Source organism: Tyto alba, unplaced genomic scaffold (genome assembly GCF_018691265.1).
Source record: "Tyto alba isolate M040663 unplaced genomic scaffold, T.alba_DEE_v4.0 Super-Scaffold_21, whole genome shotgun sequence".
In the NCBI taxonomy this organism is placed as follows: Eukaryota; Metazoa; Chordata; class Aves; order Strigiformes; family Tytonidae; genus Tyto; species Tyto alba.
Window position 1 is genome coordinate 5,252,801 of NW_024881295.1, and position 20,038 is coordinate 5,272,838.

At 42.5% G+C, this 20,038-nt stretch overlaps 1 protein-coding gene across 2 annotated transcripts in view; it reads left to right on the top strand.

Annotated features, from left to right (window-relative positions):
* The first annotated feature begins 3,526 nt into the window (after positions 1–3,526).
* The window catches only part of LRP6 (LDL receptor related protein 6), a 125,822-nt gene continuing 109,310 nt past the window's right edge, over positions 3,527–20,038 (top strand). For both annotated transcript variants that reach the window (XM_042795379.1, XM_042795380.1), the window contains exon 1: positions 3,527–3,789. In XM_042795379.1, coding sequence (XP_042651313.1) covers positions 3,735–3,789 — 55 coding nt within the window. In that variant the 5' untranslated portion in view covers positions 3,527–3,734. The remainder of the gene's footprint in view (positions 3,790–20,038) is intronic.

Consider the following 20,038-nt stretch of genomic DNA (forward strand, 5'->3'; position numbering starts at 1 on the left):
TAAGCCTTGTCAGGCTTATCTATCCCGTTTATTAGAGCTGACTTTGTTTTGAGCAAGAGTTGGATGAAGCATTTTTCTTTATATGACCTAGGCAAAGCAGCAAGGTGAGGATGCCGCAAGTTAGGGATTTTTATCTGCAAAATGGTTGTAACAGGCATCACTGGTGAAGTCATCACCACGTCATGTCCCATTTCCCAAGCTACTGTGCTGCAGACTTTCCTGCTGGGGGCAAGAGAGGACTTGAGCTCAAATTTCAGTATGAAACCTTGGCCCTTTTGAAGTCAGTGAGAATTCTGCCATTGCCTTCAGAGGGACCAGGATTTCACCACGCCATGCCCATTAATTCTTGTTGAGACATCCAGCGAGAGAGCTAATTATGATAGTGGTTTCTGTGATGTGGGCAGCCACAAATTCATTTGCTGAGCAGCCATCTTCTTCTAACAGCTTTTGCTCTTTAGGGAATTTGGTCCCAGCCCTACCAAAGATCCCATTGACTCCACTGGAACTCGGGGCACAGTTCAAAGACAAGAGTGACTTTGGCAGTCACTGCTGGTTTCAGGAGCACCAGTTGCCGTCCCTTGCTGCTCTGTGGGCTGACACAACTGTTTGTGTCCCAAACCAGGGAACTAACCCAAGCATAAAAAAAATCCCATGAAAGCCACCATCTAAGTCCAGAGGTAAGGGTAAGGCTGTGCATGTTTCTTAGCAGTTGGAGTCCCGGACTGAATGTGAGCCAGCAAACCAAGGTTTCTCTTTCTACGGTTAATGAAAATAACTGCAACCAACAAGGGGAGCTTCTTACTAAAATAAAAGAGACATTCCTTCTCCGCTCCCATTTCCTTTGACTTTAAGCTCAAATAAAGGAACATAATTACCTCAGAGAAACCTTGCCTGTCGAGGGCTTTTCTGTGTGCAGGAATCTTGCCTCCTATTTTACTTTGTAAAAACTTCTGCTATGGAGTTAATTCTACACGTATGAATTAGAAGTAAAGGTGAGAAACAGTTAGGAGATAGGCTTGGTCTTGAATCTTAAGCACTGATGGGGAATAGGGTTCAAAATGCTGCCTGGGCTGGAACAGAGAGAGGAGGGTTGTGTCTATGCAGGCTGTGGGGGAGAGGGGCTAGGCTGAGGGAGGTGAAGCCAATAATCATTAAATGGCTCAAAAGAAATCCAAGCAGGAAAGGGTTCAAATTATAGAAAAACAGTGAAATGCACCAGTGTGAGGGGTGACAGCATATAATGTTCAAAAGCTAAAAATAAAACCAGTCAGCCAGGACAGCAGGGAAGATGTCTTTAAGAGTAAGAGCAACCAGGCAGGAGATCAGGCTCCCAAGGGAGACAGTCAAGACACCAGTGTTTCCAGCAGAAACAGATAAGATGTGAGAGGGAACAGCATGTAGAGAAATGAGTTCTGTGATGCAGGGGTTCAGGCTTGAGGTTTTCCTCAGCTGTGCACTGTGTGATTAAGATACGAAGAATTCATTACAGATCTGCTGTACTTCATAAGAGGTTAATCACAGATTGTGCAACATTATGTGTGTACAGTATAAAGAAGAAGAAAAAAAACCCCACAAACCTCATTTTCTTCTCCGATTCCAATTAAACAGTGAAAATAAATGTCCGCTCCTTCTGCCTGCTCCTGCAAAATCTAGCAGTGACAACAAGAGTTAGATGCTGGTTATCTACTGTCTAGGTACATTTTTGCATGGGAAGCCCTTCCCCCCTTCCCCTCCACTATCCGTGTGGATGTTGCTGGAGTTTGCTAATCCTCCCAGCTGACAGTGCAGTAACGGAGGAGGTGATTTCAGCCGGCAGAGAGTCAAGGACAACATTTTGTAATGTAGACCTGGCCTCAGGCAGGTACTGCTGTTGAGTCGCATTGTTTACATTTTCAAAATGCTTCTTTGCAACCTTGAAGGTTGGAAATATAATTATTTTCATAAAAAGATGTGGGGTTTTTTTTTGGGTTTTTTTTTTTTTGTTTTTCCCCAGTAAAAGCTGAGAGTCTGATATTATCATATGACTCCAGGAGCCTGATATTTAGAGTCAGCCTACAATGCCCGGGACTTTAATCTAGCCCAGATGTTATCTCCTACTGTAATCACAAGAAAAGCTATGAAAATGTATGCACAACAGATACAAAACTGAAAGTTAAATGTTTCTGTAAGTTTCTAATAATACTGAAAATAATAGACTTCTAAATGCAAGGATCTCAAATTTTGCCATAAGTGGTTCTGCCTCATATCATTATCCTACTAACCAGCTGTCATACTCTTTGAGGGAGGGAGAACGTGATATAGACATTTAGACTTAATGTTCCCTGTAGAAATCCTGGAGTAGATTGCCTAACCTAGAGGAAATGTAAGAAAGCTGCATCTTGTATTGTTGATTAGAAATGAACAGAGTAGGTAAGGAGGGAAGCTTTTTTTTTTTTTTTTAAGTGAGGGTATATTAAAAAATCTTAACTTTTTAGTTTCTTCAGAAAGAAAAGGGTGTGTTTACACAAGTGCAACAGGGGAACAGTGTAAATTATGTTTAAACACAGCACACTGGCCACTCGTTTTAATTTTATTTGTAACTGCTGCTCCAAGTGGCACAAACCCAGCTTACTACACTTAGTTTAGCAAGGGGGAGAAAACCCCAAGCCACCCCCAAAAGTGCTGGGAAATAAATCACACAGACCATTACCTCAGCCAAACAGCAAGTCTTACTGATAAGAAACGCCTGCTAGCTCTGCTCTGGGAAGGACCGAGATTCTCGCTCTCGAATCGCCACACCGGGAGCGTTAATTCTAACTTAATTTCACCGCGTTGCTTAATTTCCCACTCCCACGCGATACTCAAACACTACAGCCCCCTCCCCGCAGGTTTTCCTTTAATTTAATCGGCGGGGCAGAAGGCAGGCGCTGACGGCCCTGAGGTGCCCCCGGCCAAGCCGCGGCCGCCTTCACCTGGCGGAGGAGCGGCGGCCGCCTTTGTGCTCCCGCCGCCGCCGCCGCTCCTGCTCTGTGGCAGAAAGTAGTCCCGTCCCTCCCCGTGTTGCTCCGCCAACCGCATCGCAGGCGGCGGAGGCGGTGAAAGGAAAAGTAGTCCCTCTGGAATGCGACTGCGGGGGCTGCCGGGCTGCCCAGCTCCCCAGCACGCACCCACCCCCCCCGCCGCCTCGTCCCCTCACCCTGCCCGCGGGCGGGCACCGCGACCCCGCCGGGCTTCTGCCAGCCGCGGGGCGGCCGCCGGCCGTGCGTGTGCGTGTGCGTGTTCGTGCGTGAAGCCGGCTGCGCGCGCCGGCCGCGGTGCGCGCTCGCGCGGCCGCCCGCTCCCTCCCTCCCTGACGGGAGAGGTGCCGGGGGGGGGGCGGGCGCTGCTCCGGCAGCCAGCGGCCGTCCGGGCGCGGCGCGGCGGGGAGGCGGAGGAGGAGGCGGACTGTATCCCTGCGCCTGTGCGCGCCCGGCGGAGGCGGAGGCCGGGCGAAGGAGCGGAGGGGGGGGGGGGTGGATGGGGGAACGGCCGCGGCGGTTGCGGTGAGGCGGCGGCGGCGGCCGGCATGGAGGGCAGCGCCCGCTCCCGCGGCGGCGCGGCGGGGCAAGGGGCCTGCTAGGGACCGGCGAGGGGGGGGGAAATCTCCGCGGCCGCCCTTCCCCGCCTTCCCCGCCCGCCTGGAAGCATGCACTGGCAGCGGAGGTGCTGCTCCTCGCCGCCGCCTCCCCGCCGGTGAGAGCGAGGAGGGAAGGAAGATGGGGGCCGTCCTGCGTAGCCTACTTGCCTGCAGTTTTTGTTCCCTGATGAGAGGTGAGCGGGGCGGCGGCGGCGTGGAGGTGGGGGGGGGCGGGTTGGGGAGCAGGGGGAAAAGTTGCCGGGTTGGTGGCGAGGGGCCATGTTTGGGCGTGCGGGAGGGGAGAGGCCTGGCTGCCGGCGGGGCGCGGGGCCCGGCGCGGGGGCAGCGCTCTCGCCCAGCCGCCGCCTCCCCGGCTCCCCAGCAACTTCCCCGGCGGCCCCCGCCGCCACCGGCCCCCGCTTTCGCCGCTCCATTGTTGTTCTCAAGTTTGTTCTTTATTTATTTATTTATTTATTTAAAAGAAAGGAAAAAAAAAAAGACAAAAAAAATAAAACAACAAACTCTCAAACAAACCAGAACCACAAAACACCACCAACCTTCCCCCCCCCCCAAAAAAAAACCCAGCACACGCCCCCCCCCCCCCCATGTCTCTCCGCACCCCCGAGCCGGCCGTGGGCGGCAGGCAGCTCCGGGGTAGCAGCAGCTCGGCCATGCGAATGTCAGGCTGAGCTCACTGTTACTATCTCCAGGCTCCCTCCCCTCTTTTCACACACCCCCACCCCACCCGCGAGAGTGGGGTTTTATCCTGCCGGGTGTGGGGCGCGGAGCCTCACGTATTCAGTGTGGCGGGGTTGGAAAGTGCCTGGGAACTGGTGTTTCACTGAAAGCCTCCTCGCAGCGAAGTGAGCGTGCGGAGTTGGCGAGGGGTGAATGCTCCGCTCAGCTGGGCTGGCTCGGCGCTGGGACTGGAGAGAAGTTTGGGTTTCACTGGTGAACTGCCACGGGTGTTCATACAGCTTTAAATCAGCAGTCGAGTGCCTTACAAGGAGATGTCACTTAAAAGTAGCCGAGAATTTTTATTTCACTTCACCTCCCCAACAAGATTTCTTGTCTTATGGGACAAAATTGGTACAAAAAGCGAGGATTTCTTTTTTTCTTTTCTTTTTTTTTTTTTTTTTGTTTTTTTTTAATGTTGTAGACTTAACTGCAGTAGCTATTTTTGTATGTTGTCTTTTAGGGAAGAAATCACCTGTGGTGTTTGCATCCATCGTTCTGCTGTTTACTTGTATTTTTTCATACTAGATCAGGGAAGAAGCTAATTGCTAACAGTCAACTACACTTTGATTTAGAAAATTCACTGATGCTAGTGTGTTTTAATGAAAGCTAGAGTAAAGGTGGTTTAGGTTGAAGTAACTGCTCAGTAGCCAGTTGCTCAGTACTCTGCAAAACAAAAATTTTCCTCTTCTCCATACACTTTTTTTTTTTTTCCTATGCATCTGTTTGCCATATTGTATCCTGTTTGCAGAGATACAAGTATACTTATTTAAATAGTCTGTGTAACATTTCGAACTCTATTATGCAGTGAAACCCCAATTTTCAAAAGTGAAGTTGAGTATAAAGAGAAACTGTTTCCTGATCAGTTCATTTTATTATGTAACAATTAAACCCCTTCCTAGTGAACCATTTGTTTGGCTGTAACTTGCTGTTCAACCTGGTTCAAATGAGAGCACAGAAATTGCTGCTGTATGTAATGTCACATAATACTGTCACTGTCATTTATTTGAATTAATCTCTAAATAGCGATGTGTCCTTTTGCAAATTTTGTATTCTTGATGGTGCTTACTAAGACACTGTGAAGTAACATTCAGTTTATAAACCATCCAGACTGTCATTTCTCCTCTTGTCTCTCATCTTTTGTCTATTGCCAAGGACATTTGTATTCGAGCAGTATTTTTGTTTCTTCTGTGTTTATGTGCTCCTGCTGTTTGATCACCTACCTGAAGTTGTAATCTTCTGTTTGTGACACGATCGTAATTTTCCTACTGGTTAATTGTTACCTTAGATAGAGATAAACAGCAGGAACAGCTGAACTCTGAAGAAACAAAAATCAAATTTTAATGCACGCATCCTCCCTAACAAACAACATCTATGCAAGTAGAATTGGTTTGAATAAGATGTGTTGAGTTCAGAAGAGGTGTCAGCAGTTCCTTAATGAGGCAGAGGCAGTGCCAGCATGAGTATGATTAGGTTTGTACATGAAAGTAGAGGTGAAGTTATGAAGTTCACTATTTGGTTTGTGAATTCAGTGCTGTGAAGGGTGCCAAGCCAACAGTGCTGGAGACTGAAACTCAGAAAATGTAATAGTGTATGTTTGTGGATTGCAGCACTGGCTGCTAACAGAACTAGCCTCCGTGTTCTCGCCGACTTAAAGCAAATGGACTGAAGTTTACAATAACTGAACTGTGATAATGAGTCTGAGGGAACTAGGGTTGACTTGTTTACTGATCTGGAAAGGAACAAAATCGGTAACCTGGAAGCACAGTGCCCTGTAAATTAATAAGGACTTAAAGAAGTATCAGACCGTTACTAGGCAGAAATGGATGCACGGGGCAAGGTACCTTTCTTTCAAAGTTGTTCCAAGGACTGCCAGATCCTACTGATGTTTTCAGGTCAGATGTTTGGGTTTCTAACAAGCAGGAGGTTATTGTCATGACAGCTTGCTGTGGAGGTTCTGTGGTTTGGGTTTTTTTGTTTGTTTTTTATTTTTTAAATTTTGTTTTGTTTCGGGGTTTTGTGGTTAGTTTGTTGGTTTTTTTTTGTTTTCTTTGTTTTTTTCGTATTATGACTGATGGAAGAAGAGGTTCACTTTTCTGGAACCTCTTGACCCTTGTCACAGTCTGGTCTCTGTTCTCTCTTGACCCCTGGTTTGATTTGGGGGATTAGGCTTCCTCTTCTCTGACCAACAGCAGGGCTTCTTGAAGCTGCTTCCTGAGGGTACGTACGGAGGAGTGAGCTTGAGCTGTTTCATGGCAGCTTTGCTGTGTTCCTCATGACAGCTGTGAAACCATTCAGGATCTTGTTAGATAACAGGCAGTTGCAAAGAGGCAATAGCAGTGGCATCACATCTGTTGGGAAGCTAGAGATAGGTGTGAAACTGAGGTTTCAACTTTTTAATAAGTGATAAAGAGAGATTTCTTTCTCTGAAGGTATTCTTGCTTTACTTTTCTTCCAGAAATAACTCTCCAGTCAGCTTGCAATTGCTGGTTTTGTTTTTAAACCCTGATTGTGCAGACAGTGCATAAAGCTCTTGTTTGAATAGGAATCTTATGAATTATGTTTGTGCAAACATCCTGAACATTGCAGACCTCTGTGCTTGAGCTCAGTTAGTGAAGAAATGAAAATGCCTGGTTGGTAACGGGTATTTTAAAACCTTTTCCCTCTTATGCCTTCGGAAGACAGTTTGTTTTAATCTGTTGTTATTGTTTTAATTGGTTTTAATCTGTTCTTACTTGCTTTTGAAAAATATAACATCTTTGCTTTTTTGTATCTTTAGATAGACTTGTTTGCATGTAGTTTAGAAGAGTTTAATGTTCAAGACTTGCTAAGCTGTGACTGGAGGTGTTTGCACATATTTTTCTACTAGAAGTTAGAGAAGGGGACAAGGAGTAGGCTTTTCACTTCTGAAGCACTCACTCGAGTTGGAGATGAAGTGTGGAGTTTCAGCTGGAGCTATGTTTTTGCCTTCAGGCAAAGTGTCTCTTCACCTAGGACTGTACAATACCTAAGTTTTGACAATGAGACTTGGAAATATCTTTTGTTGTAGTTGTTGGTTTGGGGTTTTTGGGTAATCATCGTCGTCTGTTTCTCAACCCAAGCTTGAATCAACTGTATTCTAGTCATGTTTTTTTCATTGTACGCTTCCTCGGAAATCAGTGTGACTTTTCTGTGATTTCCAATGCATTTTCCTCTTTCATCTCTCCATAGGAATAGTCTAAAATTAGAGTGATTTAAGGTGTTACAAAATCCATCATTACTTTAATAGTTTTTGCAATTGCATCTTTGTGATATAGTTCATTTATCAGATTGCTTTAGCTTTTCTTTAAAACTGAAAAAATTAGCACTTAGAAAATTTGATGGAATTTTTTGCTATGTCTTGGAGGTAAGATGAAGTAGCACTTTTGGCAAGGTGCCCTGAAGATACAGGGAAGTTCTGGGTATATGGGTGAAGCTGGGTACATCTGGTCAGAGGTCTATGCAGATAATGGGCTTCTTTATCCTTCCAGTGAGAGTTATATAAACATATTCAGGTGAAAAGCTTTGTTCATGTTTCACAGCAGTACTGGTTAGAGGGCCATTAACCATATTCATGTTTCATTTTTCCCTAGTGAATTGATTACATCTGTATTCCCTGAGTTCTCAGTAAGGAATTTGGCTAGAAGCTGTAGAGTGGGTAGAGGTGCTTTTTTTTTTTTTTTTTTTTCCCAGGAAGATAGGTCAGGATCAGGAGCATAGGAACCTTTTAAACTCTGTCTTTGGGAACTGGAGAAATCTGATTCCTTTGGACATCTGTAATCCACCTTTATGATGATGTCACATCTCAAAAATGCCAGCTTCAAAAATACCTGCTGCAGTGCATGTAATGTGGGATTTACTTTTTGGTTCAAATCAAGTAAAGCAAAGAATTTTCTTTTTTATTATTTTTCCCCCTTCTGAGGGGATGCGGTAGGGGAAGAAGACAGGGAGAAATAAGTCTCAGTTTCTGATCTGCCATCATTTATCTTCTCTGGCAGCTAGTCTGCAGACTTAAACACTATATTCTTTGTCCCCAGCATATTTAACCTCATTAATTTCCTATGAAATGCTAAATACTTGGATTTCTTTGCTGGTGGCTTCTTCAAAAGAGTCCACTTCCTTGTGCTATAGGGAGGGGTACATGTTATTGTTGAGTGGCACCAGAAATGCAATTGTCACTAAAGCTTTGTTGCACGCTCCTGCTTCTGGCTGGAGCCGTTCGCTCTGCTGTGCTTGGTAATGTGTGCTCAGCTCCCCTCCCAGGTCTCCTTCTGGGGAGCCCTTGTGCTTCAGCCCACTCACCTGAGAGAGATTTGGTTAGTAAACTACATGTGGCTGGTGAAATCCTTTGCTGCTGCTGCCCGCTTCTTTGATGGCACTTGGGGGTTGTTTGTACTTTGAAGGCAGTTGTTGCCAGTGAAGCAGAATTTACGTTGCTGAGGAATTTCCCACAGATGGACTTTTACCGGTAGGTGATAATAAGTTGCTTAGAAAGGCAAGCAGGATGCAACTGCCTTTCAGACTTCAGGGATGGTCTGTTCACATTTATATAAAGCAGTTGGCGTTGCTCGCTTAAAAGTTGAGCCCTTGAACCTAAATGCTATGGCTCACCAAGGGTGACTGTTGGTGTATGGACATGAGGTTTAGGATGAGCATGCAGTGAGTACTTCCACTTCTGTGCTGAGCGCTTTGTAGTGATGGCTCTTCTAGAGGGTAATTGCTGTTTAGTGAAAGAAATACATTCTCTAATAATAACCTTTATTTTTTTCAACTTATCCCTCACTTATGTAGTTTCAGAGTATATACCACTTGCAGAGTTACAGAATACACAGTGTTCTAAACAAAGGAGCTGTGTCATTCTTTTGTGGTAATTGTCCAAGGCTTGGAAGGGGAAAGCAGTGCATCTCTAATGGATTGTACATAACTACTGGGTATTGACACCCTAAACATTAAATAACTTTTTTCTATTTATATATTAGGCAGGCAAGCTGACATAGAGAGCCTTCATTAAGGTCTCTAGATATTCTTGTAATTTATAAATATTTATGGCAGATTCACAATGTGAGCAAGCTTGGTATTTGCTCCACATGGACAGAACTTGGTCTGAACACAGTGGTGGTGTTTGGAAGTAGAAATGATCTTGTTATCATTTCTCCTTTTCGATATGTTCCTGTGAAGCAGTTATATAGGGTGGGGTTTTTGTCTTTGTGATTATCTTATGCTACAGACCTTTTTATTCCAATGTAATTGGCACAGTCTCCCACCCATTTTGAAGTGGAGTCAAACCTAGCAGTCTATTAATAGAATGGGAATACTGTGATACGTTTTTCCATTTGATTTATAATACACTTTTAAGAACATACCATTCAAAGTAGAGGTTAAAAGAAGCAATGGTTTAGTTAGTAATACTTTGTTTCCTTTGCAAAACGTTACAAGCTTGGAGAAAGAAGCGTGTCAGTTTAAAAGATGGAATGCTTTTCGAGCTTCATTATTTATAAGGAGAGAACAATAAGGAAGTGTTTTTAATATAAACAGACACGGAAAATGGCAACATTCATACAGATTTTTTTAGTATCTTGTTACAGGATCACATTACCTAAATAGAATTACTCCCTCATGATATAATCAATGCAGCAGAAATGGGATTATAGTTTTAATTCTGTTTGAGGGCCATGTGTGAGCTGTTGATGTCAGATTTGAAAAGTAATCGTATTTGAGACAGAAAATCTTAATCAACTAGCAATATAATTTTGCTTAATCAAAAATCATTTGTTTTCCTTCTCTATGATACCAAAATGTAATTTCCTCTTTTATATTTCTCCTCTTACTCTTCCACCCACCCCTCCAATCTGTTTGCAGAGGAGAAAGATAATTTGTATGTTTTGGGGGGGGGGGGGGGGCAGTGCAGTGTTTAGGTGTTTTTTTTGGTGTGTGTGTTTTGGTTGGTTGGTTGTTTTTTTGTTTGTGTGTTTTTGCTTTTTTTTTTTTTTTTTTTTAAACCAAACAAACAAAACAAAAAAATCAACTGTTTATGTCTCCAGAACTCCTCAACAATAAGCATTTTCCTCTGTCGGTTGTCGGGGAGTTCAGGCTTCTAGAAGGTGACTAATGTGTTTGATTGAATTCTGGAAGTTAAGTGTATGTGGAAGGTAACAGAAATGTAAGGTGTCATAGAATTTCAAACTTGTTTTCCTTTGGTGTTCTGTCAAAGCAGTGGATAAAACTCCGGTTTGTACTCATAGTATTAGTGTTAATGAAAACGTTAACACTTTGGAAATCCAAGAATCTTCTTGTCCGCACATGGATTAAAAGAGTAGGAATATTAAGAATAATAGAAGAATAGGAATTTGTAAACCTTCCAGTGACTGTTAGGATGTCCATTTGGAAAATGTACTGGTGTTCTAATAACTCAAACTTAACTGAGGCTTAACAGTTAGCCTTTACCCTGTAGGTAATGGTAGAATTCATAAGTAAAATAATTCAAGGTTGGGTGGGTTTGTGTTTATGGTTTGGTTTATTTTTCTTTTGCATTACCAGAAATGAGTCATATTCAATATGAAAAAGATGAGACCATTCACCTTTTTCAAGGGGTCCTGAGTATGTGTGTGTTTTGGTTTTTTGGGTTTTGTTGATTTTTTTTTTTTTTTTTTTTCCCCCACGTGCCACTACATCTAATGTAAACCTGTTGAAGATTTGACATTAATAGTGCTGGGATGTGAGTGGTTTTGAGAATTAATAAAATAAAATAAATCACATAGGTCCAACTGTGTTTCCAAAAAAGAATCAACTGTGCAATAATTTTCAAAATTCTTGAAGTATGTGCAAAACTTTACCCTTTAAAAAGAGTCCCTGACTGTTAATTTGAATGGGAATTGTTATTTATTATATTAATCTGTAGTAAACTTAATAGTCTTAAGAATTTGACTGTTCAAAGTGTAATTTTGGTTTGAGAATTTTTTTTCCTTTGCCTAATGGTAAGTTGTTTTAAATTTGCACTGTGAGTATTTACTTTCAATTTTCTTATAAAACTGTTTTCTAGTTCTGTGTGAATCCTTCATATTTTTTCAAAATTGTTGATACTGTCTTGTCTTGAAGAAAGTATTTTACCTGCATGAGAAGCAAAATCTGTGAAGTTGTTTTACTAGTTAGAGCTATGGCTTATTTTATTCTCAATATTTGTTATGATGAATGAACTGACAAAGGTGCCATTCACCAAGCTTGGTCTGGAAAGCATATCACAAAGAAATCACTGGATAGCTGATACATTCTTTGAAGAATTGCAGAGAAGTGGGGGGATGAAAATGTGATAAGCCTTTGAGGCGGTACTGTGGCTGCCCCCCTCTCTCAGCCCCAGGTCAGTCCCGCTGTTACGTCCCAGCTGACGGCTGTTGCTTACATTCTTGTGTTGTACTGGTCAGTATTGGCAACGTTTTCTGTATTATGGGTTATTCTATCGACCAGTTTGGGTCTTTTGCACTAAATTTTGTATTCATGCTTTACAACAACTTCCTGATAGTGCTTCAAAAGTCTAAACAAACAAAAAGCCCAAACCACAAAAAAGAACAAATAAATTAAAACATTGTTTTGATTTGTACCTGATGAGACAAACTGACAAATTTAAGGACTATTTTTTAAGTACTAGGCATGCCAGCTTGGGTAAGTTGTTGAAAGTCATCTAAGGGTAGCTCAGTGCTTATGAACTTCTTGTCGGTGTGAAAAAAGCCTTTTGTTAGTTTGAAGGTAGTGTGCCGCTGTTCAGGGCGTGGATTTTTCCAGTCCATGTGGAACTGTTGGCAATCCAGGTGAGACTCCGTGGCTGGGGCTGTTCCCACACGGTGTCTGCCAGAATAACTAGGGTCCTCCAGCTATGGAGGCAGGTGAGCTGCCAGGAATGATTGAGGGCAAACACTTCCAGGCCATTCTCAAGGGGGTGTGCACCCCCAAACACGTATGCTAGCCCGGCTGGAACACATAATGAACTGCAATTGCTCCAGAGTACCAACAAACTGTGGAGCATTCTTGTCTCAGTTTGCCAGGATATACAAGGTGTATCTTGTGGCCTTTAGCCTTCCTAGGCTTTGGGAAATGGGCTTCCTCTGTCACAGCATCACAATGTTGTGTATCTCTGTGCTCTAATTTAGTGGAGGGACAGTCTTGCAACAGCTTCATGAGGGATATGATAGAGGCTTTTGGTTTGTTTTCTTACTGTTAGAAGTGCTTTAGGAAATGATGATGCCAGAAGGTGTGAAAGGTAGTGTTTTGTTTCAGTGTGATCAGGTTGTCTTATCTGTCATCATAGAGCTTCAAGTCTGGATTGCAAAATAACATCCCTATTCAGATATGGGACTCTAATTGATACAATAGAGCCAAACAAGATTTCTTTTTCTGCATAAGCGAAGGTGCGCACTCGGGAGAACTGTCAGACATAGCTTGCAGACAGGAGATAGTATGCACATAGACTGCTGCAAAGCAACTTTTTCATTAAACAGATTTTGTCGATTTAAACATGGGTGTTTCCAGTAGAACTAGGGAGGTATTGCCAGTGTGTGTGGAATGGGTATGACTTCATCTGCAGCACTGTGTGTTATTCTGACAACTATATGAGACATTGGGAGAGTGTTGGAGGAAGGTTATGAGGACACCTGAGGAAATGGGAAGTGTAATGTTGAGGTTCTGCAGATGATGTGGATCACAGTACTACTTGGTCACACATCCGAGTTTTCCTGCTTTCCAGAGCCTGCTGCTGGTGCAGGAAATCATACTGTACTGCTGTCAGGTCACTTTTATTTTCTTGCTGCTTTGTGGCTCCTTCTTGTAAGCAGCAGGGTAATGGAAGAAGGTAGTGGTATTATATGGCAATGCAGCTGCAAGCAGATGCCTGACCATGGACTATAGCTCTCTGTTCATCCTGTGTTGTTGTCAGCAAGGTAGATTTAGCCTATAAAGTTAAGATGATGTCAGCTGCTGAAGTAGTGTGTTTTATCCCCATGAGAGTACAATGGAAAGAACTTCAGAGTAGGAGAGTCAACGTTATGGAAAGATGGACGGAGGATGAGTGTGAGTATGCTACCTAACACTGAGAAGAGACAGGTTGTGGTAATTTGGAAGTCATCAACTGCTGGCTGTATGTCTCTTTTGCCAACAGGATGATTTGACAGGTGATGCCTGCCATTCAGAAAGTTAAATGCCTGGGATATGCTGGAGTTGGTGGTGTACTTCAGTCATGTGTGCTTTGCCATACTCTGCCAGGTCTGTTGGGTTTTTATGCCTGGACCTGGTATTTCTGTCTTTCCCTGTACTCCATTTTTTTGTTTTCCTCCTCTCATTCTCTTTCTTCTATCCTTCTAACTAGCAAGAGAATTTTTTTCCTGTTATTCAGAAGGCTAAAGGATGACTTACTGCCATTGTACCGTGTAGTCTTGCAGGATGTCTCGGTGTCCGCGGCTTCTGTCTGGCCAAAGGCCTACAAAACTAACGACAGAAGCTCATTGCAGGATCCAAGTGTTGTCATTGCTGTTTGGTGTCTTTGCTTTTGCAGTGATGTGGTTACTCATTCATGGGCAAGCCTGACTTTTCCTGTAACCTTTTCAGTTACCATCTGAACAGCCCTTGGATTGCTTCAGCATGTGGAATACGCTTTAGGTTATCTGAAAAGAGGAGAAAAGGTCCTTTCTGACAAGCGTGGGCTGCCTCATGCTTGTTTACTAAAGTCCTAGTTGCCTGCTGTGTTCTGCAAGTATATTTGTGAGAAGAAGAAGGTTCATAGAGGAGAGAGCTCTCCATTCACAGTGAAGGTGGAATTGGGGCTACTGATCAGTTCATTCGTTTTCTTAAGATTGTGTGGAATAAATCAGGAAAGGTGGTGTGATGGAGCACTTGGTGCAAAATCCTGGCCTGCTGCTTGCTATGCTGAAACTCTTATGTATTTCCTGGTGATTTTTTTTGTTTGTTTGAAAATATAAACCATCTCTGTATAAGTTTCTTGAGGCTGGGTCCTTGCTTTTTGGGGAAGTTTATTTTCATTTGCAACTTGCCTCTCTTCTGATTTGATAGTCTCCCAGGCTTTTATTCCCAATGCTGCCTCAACCTTTTCCTTCTTGCACTCCCAAACTGAGCAGCAAAACTCAAACATTCACAGGTACCAAATATACAAAGTTCCATATAAGCATAAGCAGTGATGAAGAAATTTGAAACCTGGGGAGTGAAGGGAGAGTCCTCACAACTGACTGTGCCAGAACCTTTGTGTCAGTCCAGAGAGTTTTTCTTAAGTTCTTGTGTTGGCTCACTGTGGGACATCTTGGGAATGGGGGGGATTGTATTACATACAAGGAGTTTTGTGTATAGAATGGTTTTGAGGAGGTTAATGAATGGTTTTGAGTTAATGCTCTGTGTGGGCTGTCTATGCCTATTTATCTGTTTTTCTTGTGGGCTGAATATGGATGCATGTCATTTCATCAAGGCATCTGACAAATCCTTCTTGCTTACTGTGCCTCATCCAGGACAGCGTCTATTTGCTTGGCACATCTCATCACTGTCTCCTCTTTTCCAGTCCTCATGTTTGCCGCCCTCATGGCAGTGTGCTTGGCAGTATCAATTCACCTTTAGATGGTCAGAGTTCTTCAAGACTTCTTTTAAAAGACAGAGTTTTCTCTTCCCAGCTCAACGACATCATCTTCCAACATAACAATCCATGCCTTTCTCACCAGTGGAGTCCTGCATGAATATTTCTTTCCACGGTGTGAGTGGTTGCCCAGTATTACTGGCTGGGCCACACTGGGATTCTGGGGCAGGTTGCAACAACTTATGGTGGCCACCTCTAGTCTGGCAGGTCCTGTTCCTAAATTGGAGGTTCATAAGCAACTGGTTCAACTAATTTGTCAAAGCTGATGCAGTCCTCCCTTTTCCTGGTGTGCTAGTACTTACCTTTATCTGATTTTGTTCTGAACTGGTTCTGGATGGTGGCTGGTTAAAAACTACTTTTTGGCAGGTGGGCGGGAGAAGCACGGTAGCCTTCTGCTGGTTTAGCTCCCTGCGTTGTCTCGCCCTGGTGTGGGACGTGTGCTAGTGCCAATGCAGAAGAGAGGTTGGGAACCAACAGCTGAAACTGGAGCTGGGGAGAAAGGATGTGGCTGCAGTCGCATCTTGAGCAGATCTAGCAGGCTGCCAGTGAAAAGGGGGAGAACTGCTCCCCCTTCCAGCTCCCTGCTGCTCGCCTTATGTTAGTTTTGGAGTTTGCTGGACCACTTCTTGAGTTGATTCAACTCACTAACCCGGTCAGACCTTTCACTGACGTAATGATTTGAATCAGCTTGGGGAGGGGCCCTTAACTAAGTGAGGGGGTAGAACAGTATTGCTGCAGGTTGGGAGTGAGAAGAAAAGGGTTTTGGGAAAAGGAGACTGCTAATTGCTTTAACCAGGCTAAATTCCATTTCAGTGAAAGAGAATGAGCATGCTGAAGCTAACACTGATCTCGTGGCACCCAGAGATGTCATGGATTGTTGAAAGTGGAAAGGAGCAAGCGGGAACTTGTGGAAAAAGCCTCTGAACTAGTTAAAGAAAAGCATGACAAATTCTGACAGCTTGAAGTTGCTACTTAAGCACCAAACAAATTGAAAAACATTTTAAGCTGGTAAATTGATCTTTTTATATTGGTTAATCACTTTGCATCTGGTAGGCTGCAGCATTTTTAAGCCAGGATCAGACGCTCACAAATTAGATGTACAAAGCAAGACTTAAGTAAACAAGCGTTAGGGAAACCACACTTAAGTATCTTGGGGCTAACAACTTTCAGTATTCTAGGAAGAGACACAAGAGTTGCAGCCAAGAGAAATATTTGGTACAAGAACTGAAGTTCGGTGGTGAAGAGAGAGATGCTGATGTAAAATTTGAGTTGTAAAGGTAAGGCAAAAAAGGCAGTGTCTGGATATTAATATTGGATTGGTAAACTTAGGGAATGTGTTATGTGAATACTGGAGTTAAGCAGTTAGGCTCAGTGCCCTGATATTGGCAGGAGTTTCTAATGATTTAAATTTTTTGTTGCGGTTCAAATGTGTTACACTTCAGTTTTTCTAACTATTGTGTTCTCTAAGCAGATGTTTTTTCCTGTTGGTGGATACCAAAAAAGCCTATTTTATAACTAAGCATAGCTTTTACTCTATATTGGGTACTTTACTGCGAAGAATAAACTACATGTAGACCTCTCAGGTGATAGAGGATATGGTAATATTCACTACTGTTTCAGTTGTTGATGTCCAAGATGGGCGTTTTTACTTTTAAAAATGTGTGCTTCTTTTCAATGTTTTATAGTTTGTTGCAGTTAAAATATGTACTTTTATGATATCTATAGAAAGGGAAATAGAAACATCTGTGAAGAGTTCAGCTTCTCAAAAAAGATAACCTGAGTTATATCTCTTTGCCCCATTATAACTTAAACAACAGAATAGTTGCCTAGCTTTCAATGGAGTTTCTCTTGGACTTCTTGTCTTAGGTTATTAGTATAGTTTATAACTGTGTTATTCAAGAAAGCAGTCTTTTCAGTGTCCTTTGCTTCTTTTAATGTGAGTTACATGGGGCAGGATGGGACCTTCTGCCACTATTTTCCTTTCAGAGTTGCTCTTTGAGTCAAATAAATGGCAAAGATGATGCTAGGTACTAATGCTGGCAACTTCAGTAACTGGGTTTTATAGGGTATTGAAACCTTCGTGTTTTCTGGGAAGGGTTGGAGGGGGTGGGGGAACAAACCTGGTTTTTATTATTTTGGTGATGCGTGCTTCATTCCTGAATGTCGCAACAAATTGGAAAGCTTGATATCCTCATCTGCCAGCCCTGTGAAATGTGTTGCAAGTTGCAGCTTTGAATCAATCTGCATGAAACTACACATCCTAAGTGTAGCTTTGTTTCTTCTGAGCCATCATTTAACGAACTTGTATCATTCATGAAAATGAGGTTTTCTCCAGTACTTCGTCAGCCAGCTCTGAGCTCCAGCAAGGAGTGAATAACCTATGCGATGCAGTTGTGTTAGGCTCAGCAATGCCTTCAGGCCTCGGTGATTACGCTTGACATGTGTGGTGTTCCAGTTCAGTGCATGCCATGTGCGTGGGTACTTGTGCTCCATGTTACACATCATAATGGAGCCTATACTCATTTGTGCGTCGATTTACCTTTTTTCAAATGCTTCTGTCTCACTAGAGAGAGCTCTGCCAGTTGGCTGCACTCTTTCCTGTGGTGCACTAGATGATATTGAGCTGGCTATTAACTAGATTTTTCAGGTTACCACTGTATGCAGGCTTTAAAAAGTATTTTTTCCGCTTTCAGTTTATTGATTTTTTTTTTTTTCTGAAAAATGTAGTCATCATAAGCAACCAGATCTTCAAAAAACTCTCCTATAATTAATTTTAAATCTTTAGGGGGTGGGAAATTATGCAAGGAAGGGAAGGAGATTATAAAGTAAGGTAATAAACCTCCTTAATAGAAAAATTCTGATTTCCATTTTAGAGAAGTCTGCACCTTCTTCATGGAAATATAATCTCTAGACTGAATGTTTTGCTGCAGAACAAAAACTTGCCTTATGGAGGGGGGAATACAAATTTAGCATTTATCAAAACCAACAAATCTTTCCTCTTATTCCCCCTCCATTTTGGTAACTTTTCTATCTAAAGATTGTCATGAAACAGTTTATATTCAGTGTTTCTAAAATTAGGATGACAGCATAAACAATTTAGTTTGTTTACCAAAAAAAACCAACAAAAAATGAAGACAGAAAGAAAGAAGGAAAAGCTTCCAAACTTATATAGCAGAACTTGTTTATTTGGAGTTAGATTAAGGAACTTCTTAGTGCCTTCAGCTTCTCCCAGTGCACACGTGGCAGCATCTTTGACAAACAGTTTTGTGGTAATGAGGGAATAGTCTGATCTCGGAAATTAGCTTTTGAATTTTCTCAAGTCTGTGTTAGTATTTCTAATTTCTGTGTGAATTTCTCATATTGGGAACTGTATCTTTTCTGGAAGTGTAGCCCTTGACACTATTCAGCCATGCACATCTTTTGCTCTATAAATATAAACCTTTTGGGTAGGACATACAACCTGCCAGAAGTTTAAAGTGCCCACCTATGCCAATGGATACATCTGCAAGATTTTAATCAAATTTATGTGGTGACAGCTAGAGGAGTGTTTAGTATGCCAATCATAGTAAGTATCTAAATGCTGCTGTACAGCTCTGTTGCTACTGTGCCTGAGTAAACACAGGGAAATGTAGAAATGTTTTCTGACAGTGAATTTAAAAGGATGTGATTATCTGCTTTATACAAATGTAGTATTTTTCTTAACCTTTTGTTTAAGTAGGAATGAGGCTGGAATTTTCATAATGTTATACATAGCTTGTGGTTAAGGACAAATAAACAGTCATATTACATTTAAGAAACTGTTTTCATGGTTACTACTTTTCATTAGTTATCTTAAGTGTTGTGTATGAAAAATATACAGACCTTGCAAACTGATAGAGTAAGCAAATAAAGCATATAAAATAAAGTATTTGTGCTAGAGAACTAAACAGGAGTGGTAGAGCAGAGTTTGAAAGAACTCTGTGTTGTCCAAACCTATAGATATTTTTTTTTTTCTCCATGCCTCCTCATACCAACTTCAACACCCTAAAACAACATTCACCTTGTACTGTGCAATGAATTTTGTATTTGTATGTATTACATGTAAAATGTTCGAGACATTTCAGAGAGTATCAACATACAGATAGCTGTCATGGTTTAACCCTAGGTAGCAACTAAGCACCGTACAGCTGCTCACTCATTCCCCCTGCATGGGTTAGGGAAGAGAATTGAAGGGTAAAAGTGAGAAAACTCATGTGTTAAGATAAAGACAGTTTAATCAGTAAAGCAAAAGCTGCACACACCAGCAAAGCAAAGCCAGGAATTAATTCACCACTCCTGATGGGCAGGCAGGTGCTCAGCCATCTCCAGGGCAGCCGGGATCCATCATGTGTGACGGTGACTTGGGAACACAAACGTCATCACTCTGAACGTGTCCCCCTTCCTCCTTCTTCCCCCAGCTTTATATGCAGAGCATGACACATATGGTGTGGGGGATCCCTGTGGTCAGTTGTCCCTTCCCTGTCCCAGCTGTGTCCCCTCCCAACTGCTTGTGCACCCCCAGCCTGCTCGCTGGTGGGGATCTGTGAGAAGCAGAAAAAGCCTTGGCTCTGTGTAAGCACTGCTCAGCAATAATTAAAACATCCCTGTATTACCAACACTGTTTCCAGCACAAATCTAAAACACAGCCCCATGCTAGCTACTGTGAGGAAAATTAACTCTATCCTAGCCAAAACCAACACAGTGGCTTTGATAGCTTGACATGAATTATGCTTTTATAGAAGTGGGGATGTATATTAATAAATTCTAGCAAAAAAAAAAAAAAATCTGTGCTTGAGTGGGACAGCGCTGAGTGCTTAGAAAACTGCTTTACCCTTGTCTTTCAGATTCTTATTTAAGCATCCTTCTCTACAGAACAGTGTTGTTTGGGCGCTTCAAGCCCCCATTTGCTTGTTCTCTCCCTTTTTATTTAATCTTATTTTAATAATGCACAGCCCAGAATAATGAGCTGCCCATTATGAGGTTGCCATCTTGAGTTGTAGCCCTGTTGAAAGGCTTCAAGTCGGCGCTTTTTAGTCAAACTTCAAAATGTT